Source organism: Anas acuta, chromosome 1 (genome assembly GCF_963932015.1).
Source record: "Anas acuta chromosome 1, bAnaAcu1.1, whole genome shotgun sequence".
NCBI lineage: Eukaryota > Metazoa > Chordata > Aves > Anseriformes > Anatidae > Anas > Anas acuta.
This window is the reverse complement of record NC_088979.1, coordinates 62,338,218-62,356,812: the sequence shown is the minus strand read 5'-3', so window position 1 is coordinate 62,356,812 and position 18,595 is coordinate 62,338,218. Positions and strand designations below refer to the sequence as shown.

General features: G+C 39.2%; 1 protein-coding gene across 2 annotated transcripts in view; it reads right to left on the bottom strand.

Annotated features, from left to right (window-relative positions):
- The window catches only part of TMCO3 (transmembrane and coiled-coil domains 3), a 30,696-nt gene that overhangs the window by 11,740 nt on the left and 361 nt on the right, over window positions 1-18,595 (bottom strand). For both annotated transcript variants that reach the window (XM_068679005.1, XM_068678997.1), the window contains exons 2-9: window positions 16,827-17,370; window positions 12,928-13,107; window positions 9,745-9,936; window positions 8,779-8,907; window positions 6,911-7,003; window positions 5,528-5,714; window positions 4,627-4,744; window positions 3,851-4,046 (exon numbers count right to left, since the gene is read on the bottom strand). In XM_068679005.1, coding sequence (XP_068535106.1) covers window positions 3,851-4,046; window positions 4,627-4,744; window positions 5,528-5,714; window positions 6,911-7,003; window positions 8,779-8,907; window positions 9,745-9,936; window positions 12,928-13,107; window positions 16,827-17,273 — 1,542 coding nt within the window. In that variant the 5' untranslated portion in view covers window positions 17,274-17,370. The remainder of the gene's footprint in view (window positions 1-3,850; window positions 4,047-4,626; window positions 4,745-5,527; window positions 5,715-6,910; window positions 7,004-8,778; window positions 8,908-9,744; window positions 9,937-12,927; window positions 13,108-16,826; window positions 17,371-18,595) is intronic.

Below are 18,595 nucleotides of genomic sequence, written 5' to 3'. Positions count from 1 at the left end.
TTTCATTTGCATTCAAGGGTTGCATTTTACTCTTAATTCAGAGAGGATTGTTTTGCACTCACTAGAATATAGGATTTTTATGTTCAAGTGTTCTACCATAGCAATAAATAAAGAGAGAAACATTGCTGCTATACCATGTTCCAGTTGAATTTCAACCACTTGTTGAGCAGCTGTTTTGCCTATGTTCACTAATAACGTGTGTCTTATTGCTACTTTTTAATCAGCATAGAAGCTTAATGAATAGGGTGAGCCAGTAAGACTAAAGAAATCCCTGACCAAAATAAAGGTATTAATATTTGGGGATTAATAACTTAAACCTGCCCAAGAGTAAAGACGTGGATCCTAAGCTTGCATTTAAAGAAGCAAAGCATTAATGGGAACTAAAATATTTTTAGAGAGCCTTTTAAAATTCCATCTCGACTGTATTTTATGAAATAATTAATTTGAATATGAGATTACAGTTCTTCCTTAATCTTCTCCCTTTAATTGACAGAAGAGAGTTCAAAAGCAGGTTATGAGCCACTGAAAAGTACTCCAGCAAACCAGGAATGACTTTCCTAGTTGACTGCAGGGAAAAGTACGTACATTTTCTTATAAAAAATGCTGCAATGACATAACTTTTTCTCCTTCCATCTTTTTGATATGTAAAGATAACTGGCAATTTCTCTCCTCTTGCTGCTATCACCAGAGTTCAGGGCAGTCAAACTGGAAGCCACATCTCCCCAAGTGTATGCACAGTCCTATAAACGTGTAACTGCTGTCCTCCTTACTAGGTCTTGTTTTTTTCAATTGCTTAATAAATTTCCACAACTTCATGTTAAAATATGACAAAACTGACCACTGTTGTCCTGCAGATATCTAATACAGCAATTCATTATCAGTGGAGTGTTTAAGACAAATGTTCTTGTAATATTTCTGTACATATAGAATATGAAAAGGCAACGCGACACTCATCAACACTCAGGCTGACATACGGCACGTTCTTCAGCCACCATAATAAGTGTCTTAACTTAAAAAAGCACCAGCTTGGCTATCTGACCATGTATAAACCAGAAGCTGGATTCATTTTTTATGTTGTAATTGAAAAAAACAGTTTCCTAGTCTTAAAAAAAAAAAAAAAAATCCACAAAGAACAGTGTCTGCATAAACCAAAGATTGAAAATCAGTTTAAAGTTTAATAGTTATCTACTGGACCCTTGTTACCGATGATAAGAAGACTTAAAGATGTACAACTGCACGTCAAAATTCAGCTAGACTTGTGTAGGATTGGCACTTGACAACTCCCTGACCCACCAGTCTGCCCAACTTGTTGAGGGAAAAAGGGAATTTTAGTTACTTCTCAGAACATAGGGAAGCAGAAAGAAGCATCTCCAAAACTTGGTAAAATAGCTTATGTTTTAGATTTATTACATCTCTTTTACTCTAAGTTAGTTTATAAAGCAGAGACATATTTAAGATCCAGTTTCAGATTCAATGAGCCGCAATGTTACCCAAGTGAGCCAAGCAGATCAGAAATGCTCTAAACAAAGAAATGTTCAAAAGTCATTTCCATACAGAAAGTTCCTCTACTGACAGGATAACCCTTACACTGAAATCACTTACACTGCAGTGCAAGAACCTCTTTTGCTGTATATTCCCTCTCGTTTTCCCATACTGAGGCACCGAATTTGCCCTTTTTGGTAGAGAAACTGCAATTCTTGTCATAGTCAAAGGAGATTTTCAAGCACAGGAAATAAATAAAATAATAAATAAGTTTATATAATGTGTGTTCAATACATATGCTAGTGTTAGACTTGAACCCCAATAAAGGATAAACTTAGGTGAAGCCCAGAAATCTAGACAGTACAAGAGCACATAGCAAGTAACTGTGCATGAAGCAGAAACGCAGTATCATTCCTACCTGCTTTGTCATGCATTGGAAAGGATGTGGCCTGCAAAATAATTCACACACTAGACAGAGAATTAAAATATTTTCTTTAAAAACATCCCTCAATTTCTCTAAATGAAGCTGCGGAGTTATTTTTGGTAAAGGCTACCGAAATCTTTCTCACTCTCTTATTCCTCCCTTTAAAAATGTAAAAGCTATTTAGAATTAAACAAGCATGGAAAATTCCACGTGTGCAGATAATTGTACAAATTCTGTCAATGTTTAGGCTTGCTTCTCAAAGGAGAAAGATCTTTGCAGGCATTATTCCAGTTTAACTGTTTTTCTACCTGGCACCCAAAAACCTTAGTTTACCCTTTCCAAATTCATGTAACTTTTTCAAATTAGATTACCACCTCCCCCTTTTCCATGCTCTTATACCACCATTTTTCTATTGTTATTATATTTATTTTTAAGTCTTTGTGCTCAAGCCACAGCTTGTAGTATTACTATAATAAATATGTCTGTGTCAGTGAGCATAAAGCCTCTGAACTGGTTTACCAAAGTTTTGTGTAGCATCTTTTGTACTGTTCCTTTTGATGCATTATTTATCAAGTTTAAAAGGAAAGCTGCTTTCACTTAAAAGTACACAAAATACTTGCTTCTTTACAAACGCTTCCCGTGCTGAACAAGCATCCCATTTTTGCATTATGCATCCAATCCACTCAAACATATTCTCCCTTAGGTTTGTATACATACGCATTATGTGAAGTCATGTACACAAACTCCTTTTACATTTGATGTGGATTTGGGCACAATGTGCCCAATTCAATAAAATCAGTCCATGCAAGCCATTCTTTCATGAAAGTAAGATTTTTTTCTATATACCACAGCATCTAACGTGACTTACGTGGGGTTTTGTTTTTATTCAAGTTGTTGTACAGATGTTATGTCTGCCTCTTTGAACGTAAAAAGGAGAAAATAGTTTTGTTTCCTTTTTTATTAACTATCACCAGCGTTTGGAATATGAACAGCTGTTTAGAGGGATGGTATTTTTAGCCTACAGAATAGAAATCAATAAATTGTGAAGGTATGTTCTCACTGACTTCTTTCTCAACTGTTTTCCTGGAGAAGACCCCATAATAATTAAGCAAACACACCTAGCAAAAAAAAGGTTCCACACACAGGAAGTTTGGGTTTTTTTTTGGACATTTTTTCTCAGAATTTCTTAAAGGGGACACAAAAATCTGCATAACCAGGATAAGAGAGTTTCAAACCCATGACATTATGAATAGCCATCACAGTCTGTTCTCCAACTGAAGAGCTTGTCAGATGGATGAAACGTGAGATAGAAACCAATGGAAGGAAGACTGAGAGCCAAACAAAGCAAACCCAGAAAAGATATCAAAACCTATGAACGTGGATCATATCCTGGAGAATTGTGGCATGACTTCTGAAGTTTTACTCTGTTTTCTAGTACATCCCACTTTATGCATAGGAATCCTACACATTTTAGTTCAGGCAGAGGAACCTTAGGGCATTTCCCTGCTTTCTCAACTTCATCTCCAGCTGTTTATCTCCCACAGAAAAAAACGTAAGCTAATTTTATAATAAAAACTGTCCAGAATTTGCCATTGAAACGAATCCAGTCAGCAAGTGTCAGTCAGATGTTACCAGCATCTCAAAACCCATCCTAAATTATTTTGAAATGCATGAAGTATCCCAAAATTAAAACTGCAATCATGATCCTTACAGTGGCTGTATAAAAAGTTACCCGCAGAAGTTCAGTCTATTGAGATTCAAGATATGTCTGCTACTACTCATCTGTACTGTGATGCATGAATCATCTGTTCATTTGGGTTTTAAAACATTTTAAAATGAAATAATTAACTACAGAGCTATGTGGATATGCAATAACAGTAGGTGTGATGGCTTTTGTGGTACCTACAACACGTATCGAAAAGTTTTATTAATGTAAAAGATTACCGTTAGCATGAGGAAGATGAATGCAGATATTCCTAGAATGAGGATTTCTTTATTCCCTTTGCTTTCTGCATGCAACTTGCGATAATACGGTCCTATGAGATAAGTCTTTATAACAAGACATATAAGAAAAACAGCAGCCAGAGAAAAGAGAATTTGGCCAATCAGTATCAGTATTCTCAGGATTTCCTTGAAAATGCTGGAAGAGAAGAACAAACAGAACATTTCTTTCAACTGCTCTCTTGCCTCTAAATGAGTTCCCCTTAAGTGAAAAGATCTAATTCCATGGATGTTCAAAGTTGAGTAGCTACAGTAAGATATTTCAATATATTAGCAAACAACGTGAATACTAAATCTGCTGAATTCCTGTCAATCTCTTTTATAGCACAGAATTTACTCTCATGCTGGTTCAAAAAGATTTTTATTGATTAATTTTCACAGTAAACCATCAGAATCAATAATTCTATCCCTCTGCCTTTGACAAAAAAAATCTTAGTAAATTAAGGTAATAAAGTTAAGTCTGAAGAAATTCACTTATTTTCAACAGTACTGAATTTTTCACTACAAATTTTAGTTTAAGAGTGGACAGGACGAAGGCAGCTAGAACAGAAAGAATATCCACGTACAACATGACAAATAGAAATAGTAAAGGGAACTTGGAGAACAAAGCCCTATTTTTCATAGAGCTGACATTAAAGGTAGTGCCCTCATGTTCATATTTGCGATCTATATACTAAATTGGAAGGGGGAGGGGAAGAGATTAATTTATTTTTTTTTACCTGGAGTGTGTGCTCACTCCTGCTTGAATAAGTGTAGGCATAACAGCTATAAATAAACCAAGCTGCACATCCTGCATCACCAACATGCCAAGTAGTACGCTGCTGTAGTCAATATCTCCTGCACACCAACAAAGCAGTCATGGAAACATTTATCAGAATATATGAACGCTTGCAGAAATCTAGAAATGTCTTAATCAAATGAAAGCTATGCATAACACTCCAGAGGGTGAGGTCAAAGTATTCTGGTTTTCTTTTGCTTCTCTCCGCCCCCCAGTAGCTAAATCAAAATATATATCAATAATATAAAGGAAATACTCATATGAAGCTTGACTTTGCTTTGCAGTTAAGCAAAAGTTACACATTTACTGAAACTTATAGTCTTCAAAATAACAGGCATATATAATGTAATAAGAGCCAGCATACATAAAACATACACTTTGAATTTATGCATTGTAGTAAGAATATTCTAGAGAGAGGGAAAAAAAAACAAAAAACAACACCTTAACACTGTATATATGAGAGAGGTTTAAGGGGAAGAACAGGTTGGCAAAACGGTTGAGTGGAAACATTTAGGAGCCTTTGGAGAAGTCAGTAACCTGGCACTTGAAAGTATTTATTTGAAGAGCTGCTGTCTTTGCAAGACTACCTGAGCTGGTCTTAGTTTGCAGGAAAAGGATGTGAATTACTTAAGTCAGCCTTTCTGCCCCAGTGACAGACTGGTAGTAATGGTCTAATGAAGTAGCCTCTTAAACAGCACAAGAATTCCAGAACTCCAGTAAAGTGATGTCTTTTGTTTCTCTTACAATATTACTTATTCCATTTCAATGAAATTTCGTTGTAGATGCATAAATATTTAAGTCATACATTGATTTAATACATTAAGCATTTAAATCATACTTACCCTCTTTATCTCCTCGAACAGTACCTGCAAGAAATCTTGACACCAGTGGCGTGCTCGATAAAGACAAACAAGTGGAAATGAAGACGCTTTGTGTGGGTCTGATTTGGAGCAAGTGTCCCCATAACAAACCAAAGGCAATCATCAGAACGGTCATGTAGCAGGGTCCTTGCAAAGATATCTTCCATACCTTGGGAAGAAAACAAGTTCTTGTAATTAAGTCTGATACATGAGAATGATTCTTCAGTGCAAATAAGCCATTAAAGGTGCATGATTAGGGGCTGCAGTGCTGGGCCACTGACATAACCAGCTCTCATCATACACATCCTGAAACTCTGAAGGTATTATGCCTAGTAGATAATATTCTGTGCCAGAACACTTATTACCTCATGAAAGCTCATTACGTAAATTCCCATAGCTCACAGACCAACAAGTTAAGGGTCAAAGGCCCACTGTGGGTTGAACTACATTAAAATCAAATGGAAGACCAGTTATTTGGTACGACTCCAAGGCAAAAAAAAAAGGCACAGTTAAGACCGTCATAAATACCAGCAGCCCACTCCATGCTAGTCCAACACACGATTGTGAATTTGCTTGCACACCAGTAACAGTCTGCATGCTAAGATTTAGGAACCTCTGACTTACTGACTTTTATCTTTGACTTTAGGTGAACTAAAAATAGCAGAGTGGCTGAATGCTCATAAACTTTAACACATTTCAGTTAAAGCTTTTATAGTCTGATGAACTCACAGCCATCAGTTTAGGAACAAATCATACAATGAAACTCTTTAAATAGATAGAGCCTTCACATATTTTGCAGCAGTATTTTCCACTATTAAAATTCTAGCTTGTTTTTATGAGATTTTTTTTTTAATTAAGACCAAAAGAAACTTGTACCTTTTTGCTGAATCCCGATGGCCACAGCATGTATTATTCCAGATTGTGCTAACATACTCGCAGAATCATTTTATTAGCCAGTACAGCATGTAACATCAATTCAGAATGCAGTACTTAACAAACTGATTTTATTTTTTTTTTTATTACAGGACTGGCAAACATCACTGGACATTCCATAACAGCAACTGCATGTTACTGCATGTTAAAATAAAGCAGAGATGGATTGAAATAAATTGTGTGAGATTTTTCTAGCAATCAAACTGTTTTACTAAAATGAAGAGGAATAGCAAAGTTTGTTGGAGATGCTGAATAAATAATGCATTCTATTCTTCCCAGAGAGTTAAAGACAAAAACACCATGTTTGTCTTTTCAAAATTGTACAATGTTACAATAGTATATTACAGAGAACGTGTAAAAATCTGAAATAGAAGGAGTAACTTGAACATTAACAATTAAATTCTGCAATATAGAAGTATTATACAGAAATACCTTTCTTAATCTTTCAGGAGAAAATTCCAGACCAACTAGAAATAGAGTGAAGAATACACCAAACTCTCCCAGTGTCTCCACCTGTACAATAGACTTTCAAAAAGATAAAATAAATGTTAGTGCATATCAGTCTACTCATAAAGCAAAATGTAAGTATACTCACAAAATAAACAGTTTATGTTTCCATAGGCAGTTCACCTGCTGGTCATATGACATCAGGAGTTCCCTCTGCATCTTTAGGATTCAGAACACCATCTAGCTATTACTGGACAGTTAGGTTGGGTAGGGCTGGTCACCCAAAAAGCACAGGTGCTTTGAGCTAGGGAAGCTTGCTTGCTTGATGAAATTGAGTAGGTTGCTTCATACATAAGCTATTAAACCCTCAAGGCTTCTGTTCCAGCAGTTACTTCTGGCTAGTTACTTTGTGGGTCTTCTGGTAGAATTATTCCAATGTACTGTAGCTGCTGTTTTACTCTCCATCCTATAGACTCCATACATCCATCTCTCAGACAAGTATAATTGCCTGCCTTCCTACCTCAGAGAGAAGGATGCAACAGCAAGAAAAGTGCTTCCTTCTCAGAACAGTAAAAACACTTTTTTTCTATGCATTTATAGTCCAGAGCAAAAGAGGACAGGGTCTACCATCAATCACAGAGAAGTGGAGATGGAAACTATCTTTCCCCAAGATCACAATTTGCCTGCCTCCAACTCATCCACTACATTCCACGTTTTTATGAAATGCAGAACAAAAAGAGAGAATACACACTAGAGATCCAGTCAATATGAACATTATACAGAGGAGTACTGCTTAATCACAGCTCCATAAGAAACAGGCAGCTCAGGAAGAAACCTTCCTAAAGAAATCTCCCTCAGCTCTGTTCTGATCACATCATTTTCCTCAGAATAAGTCTCTGAAAATACACTGCTGAATCTTTCTAATGCCAGCCACACAAACTTGTTCCTTAATCAAGTGGTCAAGTGGTCCAGACCTTCTCAACCCAACAGTTATGTACTACACAAAGGTTATTATTTAATCTCAGTTTTAGAAAAATACAATTTTGAAAGTGTATTTTTTAGCCTTCCTTTCTAATACGAGACTGAGAAAAATCCTACAATTTCTACTCCCTTTACTTTTGAGCACAATGATCAATTTCCACAAAAGCCCACGTCAGAGCAGAGGTTGCAAAGGTAGCAATTTCCAAGCAGCTATGTGGGTATTCACGTAACAGACACGTTTGACTTAACCTGACATTAACATCCAACCTTAACACTTGCTCTGTTTTGCCTGCTGGCCAAACAATCTGTTAATGCACACCAGAACACTAATCAAAACGTGCAGCTTCTGGCCAAACACAGCCCGCTGGTTCTCACTGAGCTAGTAATCAGCCTACACGTGACGGAGCTGAAAGGCTTCAAGAGAATTCAGGAATGCAGGCAGGGAAAAGAACCAGGGTTACTAGGAGGGATGAAAGAGCTACAGAGATGCAAAATAACTCTCTAGGAAGCCAAGCTATGCTACTCAGGAAACTACTTGTTTTAAACACTTCTTACACGTTAACACTGACTTTTTGCAAGTTTCTGAGTATCTGATATCGCTTAAATGACTTGGCTCCCAAATGCTTTGCTTTATGATTAAAAGCAAACAAGCAAAACAAAACCAAACAATATATAAACCAAACAAATAAGCCTTTAGCTTTCATTTTCAACAATTCTTTTGTACCTTCATTACATAGGAGAAAAAAAAAAAGTCCACGCTTGGTGATTTTATTTTATTTTCTAATACGTTTGCAGCTGGATATACCATTTTTTAAGATATTATTAAACACATCAGTAAATGATATCAGTCAAAAAGCAGCTTACACACTTACCTTGATGCTATTCAATCCTGACGGTCCTAAGAGTACGCCACAGATGATATACCCAAACATGGTTGGCAATCCTATTGTTGTGCACAGCCAGCCACATGGCAAAGACAACATTCCTATCGTCACAATATCCTAATGTATACAATTTAAAAGTATGTTAACATAAAGGATACACAATTTTGTGGTGAAATTAAAGACTTATGATCCTTCAAAGGAGAAATGACACTGTAAAATTAAATGCAGAATACTGCCTGTGAAAACAAAACACAACTTCAGTAAACTAACCCAAACACACTGTCATAGGTATAAGCACTACAGTTTTGTAGATGAAACACTTGAGGTACTAACCTTAAGTAATTAGTGCCTTGGGGACTTTTGATCAACTCATTAAATATCTTAAATATATAACAGGAAACATAACGGTTTCCTGAGGTCTTCTGGAGTGGTGGTGGGGGACAGACGCTTTACATAAAATGGTGAAAAAAACACTATGGTGAAACAGATCCATTTTGTTTAAAAAGAGTTTCCCAATCCTGTTATTCTTCACGAAGCACAAATATAATAAGAACTGCCTCTGCATTTTTCAGCTTCCCTTTCCTTACCACAAGACATGAATAGATAAATTCTCTCTAGTGATAACACTCAAGTGGCTTTCCAGGCACAGCAGTAGCTTGCTTCACCCCTGTGCAGCCAGGCAGAAAGAATGCTGCCACAAAGGTGCAACAAGTCATGTCAAATACAAACAGAGAGTATCCATATGGTATCACAATCAGTCTTGTGAAGACTGTGTTGGGATTAGGAACATATTGTCCAGATCACCAGCAGAAGGGGAAAATCATGAATGCTAGGGTAGCTTTAGAGGGAAAAGCACTGAAACTGTATTCAACCCCATCAAGCAGTTCCAGCATGCAAACTGGGGGGAGTAAGTCTGATAAAAACAAATGGTAAGAGTGTCTCTAAAAGGATTACCTTTATGAAATGATGATCAGCACGAGGAATGGTTGAATCTCTGGGCTTGGTAAGGATATACTGATTGTTCTGGGAATCAATAAGCATACTTAGACCCAAGTCATCCTCCACTTCTCTTTTTGAAGCATTTCTTTTGGAGTTGGCTTCGTCTTCTTCCACCCTTAAAACCGCTTCAAAGTTAACACCTCTTACCTGTAAGGAAAAGAAGGAAAACAATAATAAAGAAAAAGAAAAGCAAACAAAAGACACTTGCATGTCTAGGAAGCTTATAGTAAAAAGGAAAAAAACTATTAGCTGTTCTTGAAGTTGCTCCAGCATTTGTTGACAGTGACTAAAAATACTAGTCTCTTCTTAGAGAAATCTTTTCAGCTTCATTATCAAAACTGGATGTCTGTAACTGAAAACACTGTAATTTACTTTTCATTTCAAACAATGAGGGGTTTTCCAGACCAACTTGCAAATGGAATAATGCCTCTGCAGCCACGTTGTTCAACTTAAAAAAACATAAGGACAGGGTTTCAAAGATGCAAAATTCCAATTCAGGAATCTGAAACATATTCTGAAGTTTGCAAAATTATTTATAAATATATAGAAGTACATATAAGTATATATTTATAAGTATTTATAAGTATATCTAATTCAAACATCAGCTTTTTTAGGTGTCCGAATGAGACACCGACAACTATTTTCCTTTTATATATTACAAAAGCTGCATTTTACTCACTTTTTGCCTGCAACCTGCCTCTTTATATCTATTCTGCCTTCACTTCCCTGAGCTCCCCACTTACCAGACTATTTTGCATTCCAGAATGAAGTCTCCATTGCCAAGTCTAGGAGACCAAACCACATTTTCATGTTTTCAGCTGATGAGAAAAGGCAAGAGCAGCTGCGTGCCACGTACATGCAAACTATTCTCACAGCATCAGAACAAAGAAAGGCTTCCCTACAGTCAGCAAACAAGAACTGTTTCTAATCAGAATACACAATAGGTTCCCAATCCTACTGTTTTTCTGTCATCTTCACTCCTGACGCCCTTGATGCTACTACAAGGAAAACCAAAACAGAGCTCAGAGCATACTGTTGAATGCTGGCTCTATGAATTAAAACATACTTTACACTGATTTTCACGTAGGAGTTATTTCACTGTTCAGTGCAGTACTTTGCCTAAAACCAAAAACTCTAATAAGCCAACATCTGCTCTAGTGTTTTCTTGGGAATTTAAAGTTATGACATCAGTGATCACGTACAGCAGATAGAATTACCTTATGAAATACATCAGCACTGAGACATCTACTTTGAAGATCTGGAATTTTAAATTCATACAGAGTTTGCTCTATGTTCCTTTGTACTTGGTAGCTTGTGTATCTGGCATCTACTCAAACCTCTCTGTATCAAAAGCAAAAATGTATCAAAGATCATCTAAAAGTGATGAGGTCTATTTCAGAAACGGTATTAGGAATAGAGAGAGAATATTAAGATTAAGAAAAAGATTATGAAAAAAATATTTTTTCTGTGTCTTTATATCTTCTAATATATTTAGAAGTCATGTACTGTGTGAATATTATGGTGCATTTTTATTTTTACTAAAGAAAAGGGAACAGACAAAAGACAGACTATGCTCAGAGAGTGAGAGTAGATGGCACAGGTTCAGAGGTGCTTTTAAAAAACACTAAGCATCTGAAGACATAATAGAAGACAACAGTATTTGTGCACTTTTATGTAAAACACCCTTTCAGGGATTGTTGTTTGAAGAAATAAAATCCTGGGAAAAAAAAATGTTTTCTCATTACATAGGTTAGCTCATATTCTCTTTTTTTATTTGTCTCTATTACATTTCTCTATTTGATTGTATCTTTAATAAAATCCTTTGCATCCTTATCAGATTACTGATGATTGTATTAGAACTTTTTTTTGCATTCCAGCTTAAGAGAAAATATTCTAGATACTTCTCACAAAGATAGAGATGCAAATAGTCCTCTAGTGTGAATTTCATTATTCCTTTTGTTTCATGAACCGACATATAAGAAAAACAAAAGAGATACATTGGACAAGAAGGATGCATTGGGTATTTTTTGCCAATGAACAGGTATTGCAGATGAAGTACCATTCCTGGCCTCTTTGAAATGTGCCGTTATACCCCAGCATAACAGGAGAGGGCACTCCAGCAAGATCTTCCCTACCCTCCCTTGGTCCTGCTAGGTAGGATTACCACTAGGTGTAATTGTACCTGTCTGGCGTAGGCAAAAAGCTACTTTTACTTTCTCTCAGGAGAGTACAATTACAAAAATGGCCTGGCCCTTTCCTGCAGAGCAGCTGTTTTTCCTCCGCAGCAGAATTCACAAACTGTGCTTGCCTTAGAAGTCAAGCTGCAAATCAACAAAAACCTTTCAAGAGCAGAAGCCAAATAAAAATTTAAATCCATGCTTATAAGGAGGATCAACTCAGAGTCAGCTTCTGAGAAAAATGCAATGGGACACTGGGATAATGTGATGAACTCCCGGCTCCAAATACACACAGCCTTACCTGAGGGACACTGTCCATCCTGCAACACAGAAACAATGAACGATGCAAATGGTGCTAAAAGCAGAGACAGTGGGAAGCTGGAGAATGCAACACCACAAACACATTTCAAATCCTTACCTTGAAAAATACATCTTTTCCCAGATTGTGAAAACTAACTGCAAGGATTCTTGTTCTCCTATAGCTTTCTCAACAAAATGGAAGAGAAAAATAAAACTGGAGACTACACGTAACTCCGTATCTTGCAAAGTCTAAATACCACAGTCATGGAGTCCTGCAAAGTCTAAAAACCACCATCACGGATATGTCGTAACTCTCATGAGCTGTATCAGTAAGCTGGAATACACTTATCACTGAAAGTGGTAGCCGCAGGGAGCAGTTTCAAACTAAAGCAGAGAAATCATTAGCAAAGAAAATAACGATCCCCGTTTGCTCATTCCTAAAAAGCGACTATTTTACGGCTACTTACATTCTCCCCTTGAAAGGGAAGCAAAAACAAATGTAGAGCCAAAGGGTGTTTTTTTTTTTTTTTAAAGTTGTCACTAAAATCCTAAAAGCTATCTAATACAAGAGAAGTACCCATACAATGCAAATACTTAATGCAAAGCAAAAACTTAAAAATAAATGCATACGAATGAAAAGACAATCCAAAACAACACTTACAGATTTGTTGTCATCAAAGGCGTGCTCTTCTATTTCTTCCTCCAATCTGTCAGCTGCCTTCCTGACGTCTTCAAGAATTTCATCGAGCATTGACAGGCTTTTGTTTTGATGCTGCATGTTCTTAAGGGCTTCGACCTGATGCTTTTCTGCTGCTAGGAGTTCGACATACTCCATTTCCTCCTGTTGAATTTTACAACACAGATAAAGTGCTGGCCAGGCCTTTGAGCAGCCAAACATTTAACATAAATGTATGCTTCTTTTGACACAGAGCATCTTACAGGGGGAATTGCAAAAGCAATACAGACATTGTATTGGTGTTTGAAGACTATTTTCTCTTGTGCCAATCTCAATTGGAGGAAAGGGGCAAGGAAAACAACAAAGCAAAATAAACAAACAACAAAACACTGATTCCCTTTTCTAATCCATTAAACAGCAGAGCTGCCTCAAGGTTACAGAAAATAGGAGAGGAATTACTCCGAGGAATTCTAGGAAACATTTCAGAGCCATGTAAATTTAAATCTCAATGTTTTAGCAGGGAAGCGTAATAAACTTGAAAGCATTGCTTTACCAGCTACAAGCATCAAACAAACTGAAAGGTAAACATAAGGAATCTTAATTTTGTAAGCAATTTTACAAGCAGATTTACCAAGATGGGAAGAAGCGTGTTTTATCATTTCCACACTTGCTGTAATTTTTGAGAATTGCTACAAAAATAAAAATAAAAAAGCTGGGTAAGAGCATGGATGAGCAGCTAAACCCCTCAGCAGTTAGCTGAGGTTCCTGTTTCTGCTTCCCTGGAAGCATTTTCCATCAGGTGCTGGGTCTGGCTGGGATGAAGTTAGCTTTCCCAGCATTTTGGGGGGGATAAATATATGATGCTTCAGCTTACATGGCTGCATTCCCTTGAAGATGCACTAACTGAGCGTGGACAATCATGAATGAGTGAGGGGAGGTGGGACAGCAGGCTTCTTCCTTTCAGGGAGGTTCAGGATGCCGTGAGGGTTTGGCTCAGACAGCCCCTACATCTGGTTTTTGAGAGAGCCAATATTATTACCGAGGGAAACGAGAAACAGTCTGGGCAAAAACTGCAAGCGACCTCTAGGTCAGACCGAATTGCCTGAAAACACAGGTTTCGACCTGAATGTTTGATGCTCTGCCATACTCAGCTGGAGGCCAGATAGACACAGATCTATTTCCCTCCAGTTTTGGGCTTTGTCTGCCTACCCCACACAAGCATCTTAGAGAGCCTGGGCATCTAAACTGATCCTAGACACTGGTGTTGGAATAAGGAGGGTCCCCTCCTCCACACACGTTTGTGGATGGACATTTTTCTGCTGAAAACCTCCGAGAACATGCTTATAACTCCATCGATTCCTTGACGCCCAGACAGCAGTATGTTCAGAACAGCCTGTAACTGTGTTTAGCCTGGAGGTTTTTTGTTTGTTTTTTTGAAATCCCGACAGCCTGATGAATGCTCCAGGTTGTGACAAAACCACAGAATCGCTGCCTCTCGTCTGCTGGCATTTGGGATTACCATAGTTACACTGGCATGCTGAGAATTACCCAGCGCCTAAAATAACTGGAGTTGGGGAAAAAATGGAGCTATTAGCGTGTTTGGACCTATGTCAACTGCTTCGCTTCTTATGCAACACATAGGAAGGAGTCGCAGTCACTCTCCTACAGCCTGGAGGAAAGGAAAACATTTCCTATCTGTTGTTCTCTGCTTGCAGACATTGTCTCAGAGATGTTAAAAACACACCCAGGGAGAGCTGTGGGCTCTTTCCTCAGTCAACAGTTCTGGAGGTAATGAGGTTTAGTCCCTCCCCTCCAAATAGAAAGAGGTTTGGGGTGAAAGGGAGCTGATCAGTCCTTTCTGGCAGCTGGGACAAACTCTAAATTTACAAGAAGAGCTTTGAAACAACCTGGTTCCCTTAATGAAGATGAAGCATTCGTAGCCTACAAAGTGGCACCTCTGTTTTGCCCAGTGCCACAGCAGTACAGTGGGTCCAAGAGCGGTGTCCACGAGCAGGACAAACTTTCTTGCTTGCCACAACAGCCTGCAACATGCTGGGCAAAAGTGCATCACAGTGCAAGCTCTGTTCTGCAGCTCAGGCTGGGATTTGAGGTATTTGATCACAAAGTACTTACTAAGCAATGTTTTAAGCAAGGTTATATGGGTAAGGATTCTGTACTAAGCAGCAGACTTGAATACCTAGAAATGTGAGCAAAATGAAGGCAAGACTAGTTAATGCAGCATTGCTGTTCCTACTCTTTAATACTGGATGAAGAAAGCAAATTCAATTCTTTACAGTGCTTGAGACTTATCTTTTCCATCAGGGAAATCTGAATTCCACCCAAGAAATCTGAAGCAGGTAAACTAGACAAGATTTTGTTGCTCAGACCCAGCATGAAATGCATCACACGCACACATATTCTGATATTAGAGACTTTCAAATACTTCAGCTAAACAGAAATAAAGTGAATGTATGAGTCCAGCATCCTCTGCAGTAATTGGTACTTTCCATTCAACCACTCTTTAAAAAATGGAGAGGATGTCTTACGAGTGCACCGAGAAAATAATCACGACAATAAAACCAAAGTGGAACAAAACCAGACCTAGTGCATGTCTTTTGAAGCGAGAACGAGTCCAAGAAAATTTATTCCGTGTAATATTAATCTTTGGCATTCATTTCCCCATCATCTCCACCTTTATTTCACATTATAAAGCAACTTACAAGGTTAGAACAACAAACATTGTTTAGACAACCATGCACCTTGATAGCCTACACAACCCACCCCTGCAGAAGCTAGCCTCTGATAATCCATCCTTTTTTCCACTGCAGGGACCACTCCAGCCTCCCAAGCCTGCATCCTACCTTCTACTGCCATCAGCCTTTCTTCCCAACCATTTCTGGCACACGTTTCTGGCACACAGCAGTCTCTTGCCATCATCACCTGCTAAGGTCTGCCCATCTCTCATGCAGATGCACTTTCTAGATTCTCTGCTCCCTGCTCACTATAGCCCAATTACATTTTTTTTTCCCTTCCTTGGCTCCCTTCCACAAGGAGAGCCTCTTCCTGAAGAAAACAAAGAAAATTCTTAATGATTTTCTTCAGTGGTTGAGGGGTAGAGGCTAGGAAATGAACAATTTAACTACTGAGTCAGCTCAGCAACATTTTCTCTCCTTTGTAGGCTCTCAGTAGACACCCTGAGCACTACCAAGTTTGGGGCCAGACTGTGCAAGCCCCAACAGCTCTGCACCAACATGGGAACCCAAACTTTCCCCAAAGTACTTCTGTTCTCCTGTTACTCATCTGTGCTTTTCTCAGCAAAGTTACCTCAGCCAGCTCTTTCCTGGAGATGTTATTTTTCAAACCTGCACTTCTTCAGCTAGGAATTCTCCAGCGAGGTCAAAGAATCCTGTCATCAATGCTCTGCACGCCCATTTTACCCACATCTATGGGAGTACAGGAAGTAAAGAAGTCGTTCTGCCTGATTTGCAGGTTTTCGTTGAGCAATTCTCTTCTGAAGTGGAAAAAACATTTAGTATTTTGCCAATTTGTTGCCTTATTTCCACTCGCATAATGCCAGTCACTCACACAGTGCAGCTCTGTTAAGTTCACTGACTCACTTCTTGTCTTCCTCCTCGTCTGACATATTTGACGTGTGAGTATGCTTGGCTTTGTTTTGGTCTAACTATTGGCTGCCACTAAGCTTTAAGCTTTATTCCAGAATCACATACTCACAACTTTATTCAAAATCCACTTTAAAACTCCCAGCTGTATGTAGATCCACTTTTTTTCATTAGAACAGATTGAAACAGTATCATAATAAAATTAAAATAATATTCTAGGAACAAACACAGTGGGGGGAGGAACAAAAGGGAGAAGGCACTAACCTTAATTGCAGCTTCTCTCAAGGCTTCCAGTCTCTGCCTACTGCTTTCTTTCATATTTACAACGTCTTTATAATCCCCCTGTAGAGCTCTCTGGAGGCCATGGATTGCCTGAAAGACGGAGTTTTCACTTTCATTTAGCTCCTTTTGGAAGATTTCGAAGGTATGCACCTGAAAAAGCTTCTCCTCGTCTGACAGCCCCGCATCCTTCTCAACTGCCCTTATGGCACTTTTCAGTTTGTTGAGAACGACGTTCTTCTGGCGAAGAAGGCCGGACAGTTTCCTGCAGCTCTCCATCACCCACTGCTTTCGCTGGGTGATAACAGCTCCCTTCCCACGGTGCAGCTTTATCGCGTGCTTTACCACATCCTCATGGTCTGCAGCGTTCGCCAGGTGGCCACAAAGCAGCGAAAGCAACGTCCACAGGGGAGTAAGCCCAGTCACCTTCATCCTTCGCTTTTTACTGCTGTTGGGGAGAAGCTGATCATCCACAGCCGCTCACGGCTTTCTGCTGCATGGTTTCTGCATCCCCAGCGCACACACCGTGCTGCAAGACAGTACCAAGCAGTTATCAAACATCATAACATTGAGTCACTGGATCAAACAAATTATAAAACAAACCAAAGGCTGCTTTCTGTGCCACGACCTTTAACAGAACACATATGGTCTCCTGCGGTCAAGAGTTATCAAAACCAAGCAACAGCCCAAAGTCACTGTCGGGTTTTATTCCCTCTGTTTTCTAGAGATGACCTTGTCTGAAGAACATCAAACGGAAGGCTTAGTCATGTCACACGGCAGTCATCTGTGCTGCTTCCTAGAGGAGGGAAAAGCCATTAAAAATATCATGAGGCCGTAGGTTGGACTTCAACCTAGCACCAGAAGGCCTTCTTCCTTTATATCAGTAACCTCTTGTCATTTTTGTATCATAATTTGTATCATATTCACTTGTTATGGATAGAGCCTCAGAACTGGTGGTATCGGCTCAGAGGTTGGACCAGGTGATCCTGGAGGTCTCTTCCAACCTGGATGACTCTGGGATTTATACAAAACTCAACAAAAAGAACCTTAATTGATAGAGATCACACTGTAGTTGTGAGAGAAGCGTTCCTGCAGGGAAAAACCAGAACTTGCTGGGCTTGGTGCTACCAGCTTGGATGGGAGACCTCGACCTGAAAGGCTGCGTGGCCCGGGGGCACTCTGCTTGAGCACTGATTATTGATCCTCGTGATTTTAAATAGACTTACGTTATAAAAGAGATTGATATTAAAAACAAAATCGGTATCTTTCCTAAGTTCCTTTCCCAGGAGCTACCCCGCATCCCGGTGCAAGACCAGGGACATTTTCCTGGCACAAACCCACCCCAAGGCTACACGCAATAAAACACCCCCTGAGACCCTGGATCAGCACCCTGAACACACACAACCCATGGGATATTTCGGTGTGTCACCGAAGGAGCCTGTGTGAGCCCAAATTTCGCCCTTTAACCCCGGGCTGGGGTCACCACTGGGGTCACTGCTGCCCGGTGGCAGGCTGGCAGCGGACCCGCCGTGCCCATATGGCAGCAGCGGCGGCAGGGAGGGGTACGAGGTGTCGGGACGATGCCAAGCACAGCTTTTGGGGTGCGCTGCTGGGTTTTGGGGTGCCCCAAACCCCTGCCCGCTGCCCGTGGGGGGGGGTTTGCCGGTCCCCTTGCAATGAATGAAAGGCGAGCCCGTATATTTAGGTGCCTGGAGTTGACTATAGAGCAAGGTTTAGGAACGCAGGAGCTAAAA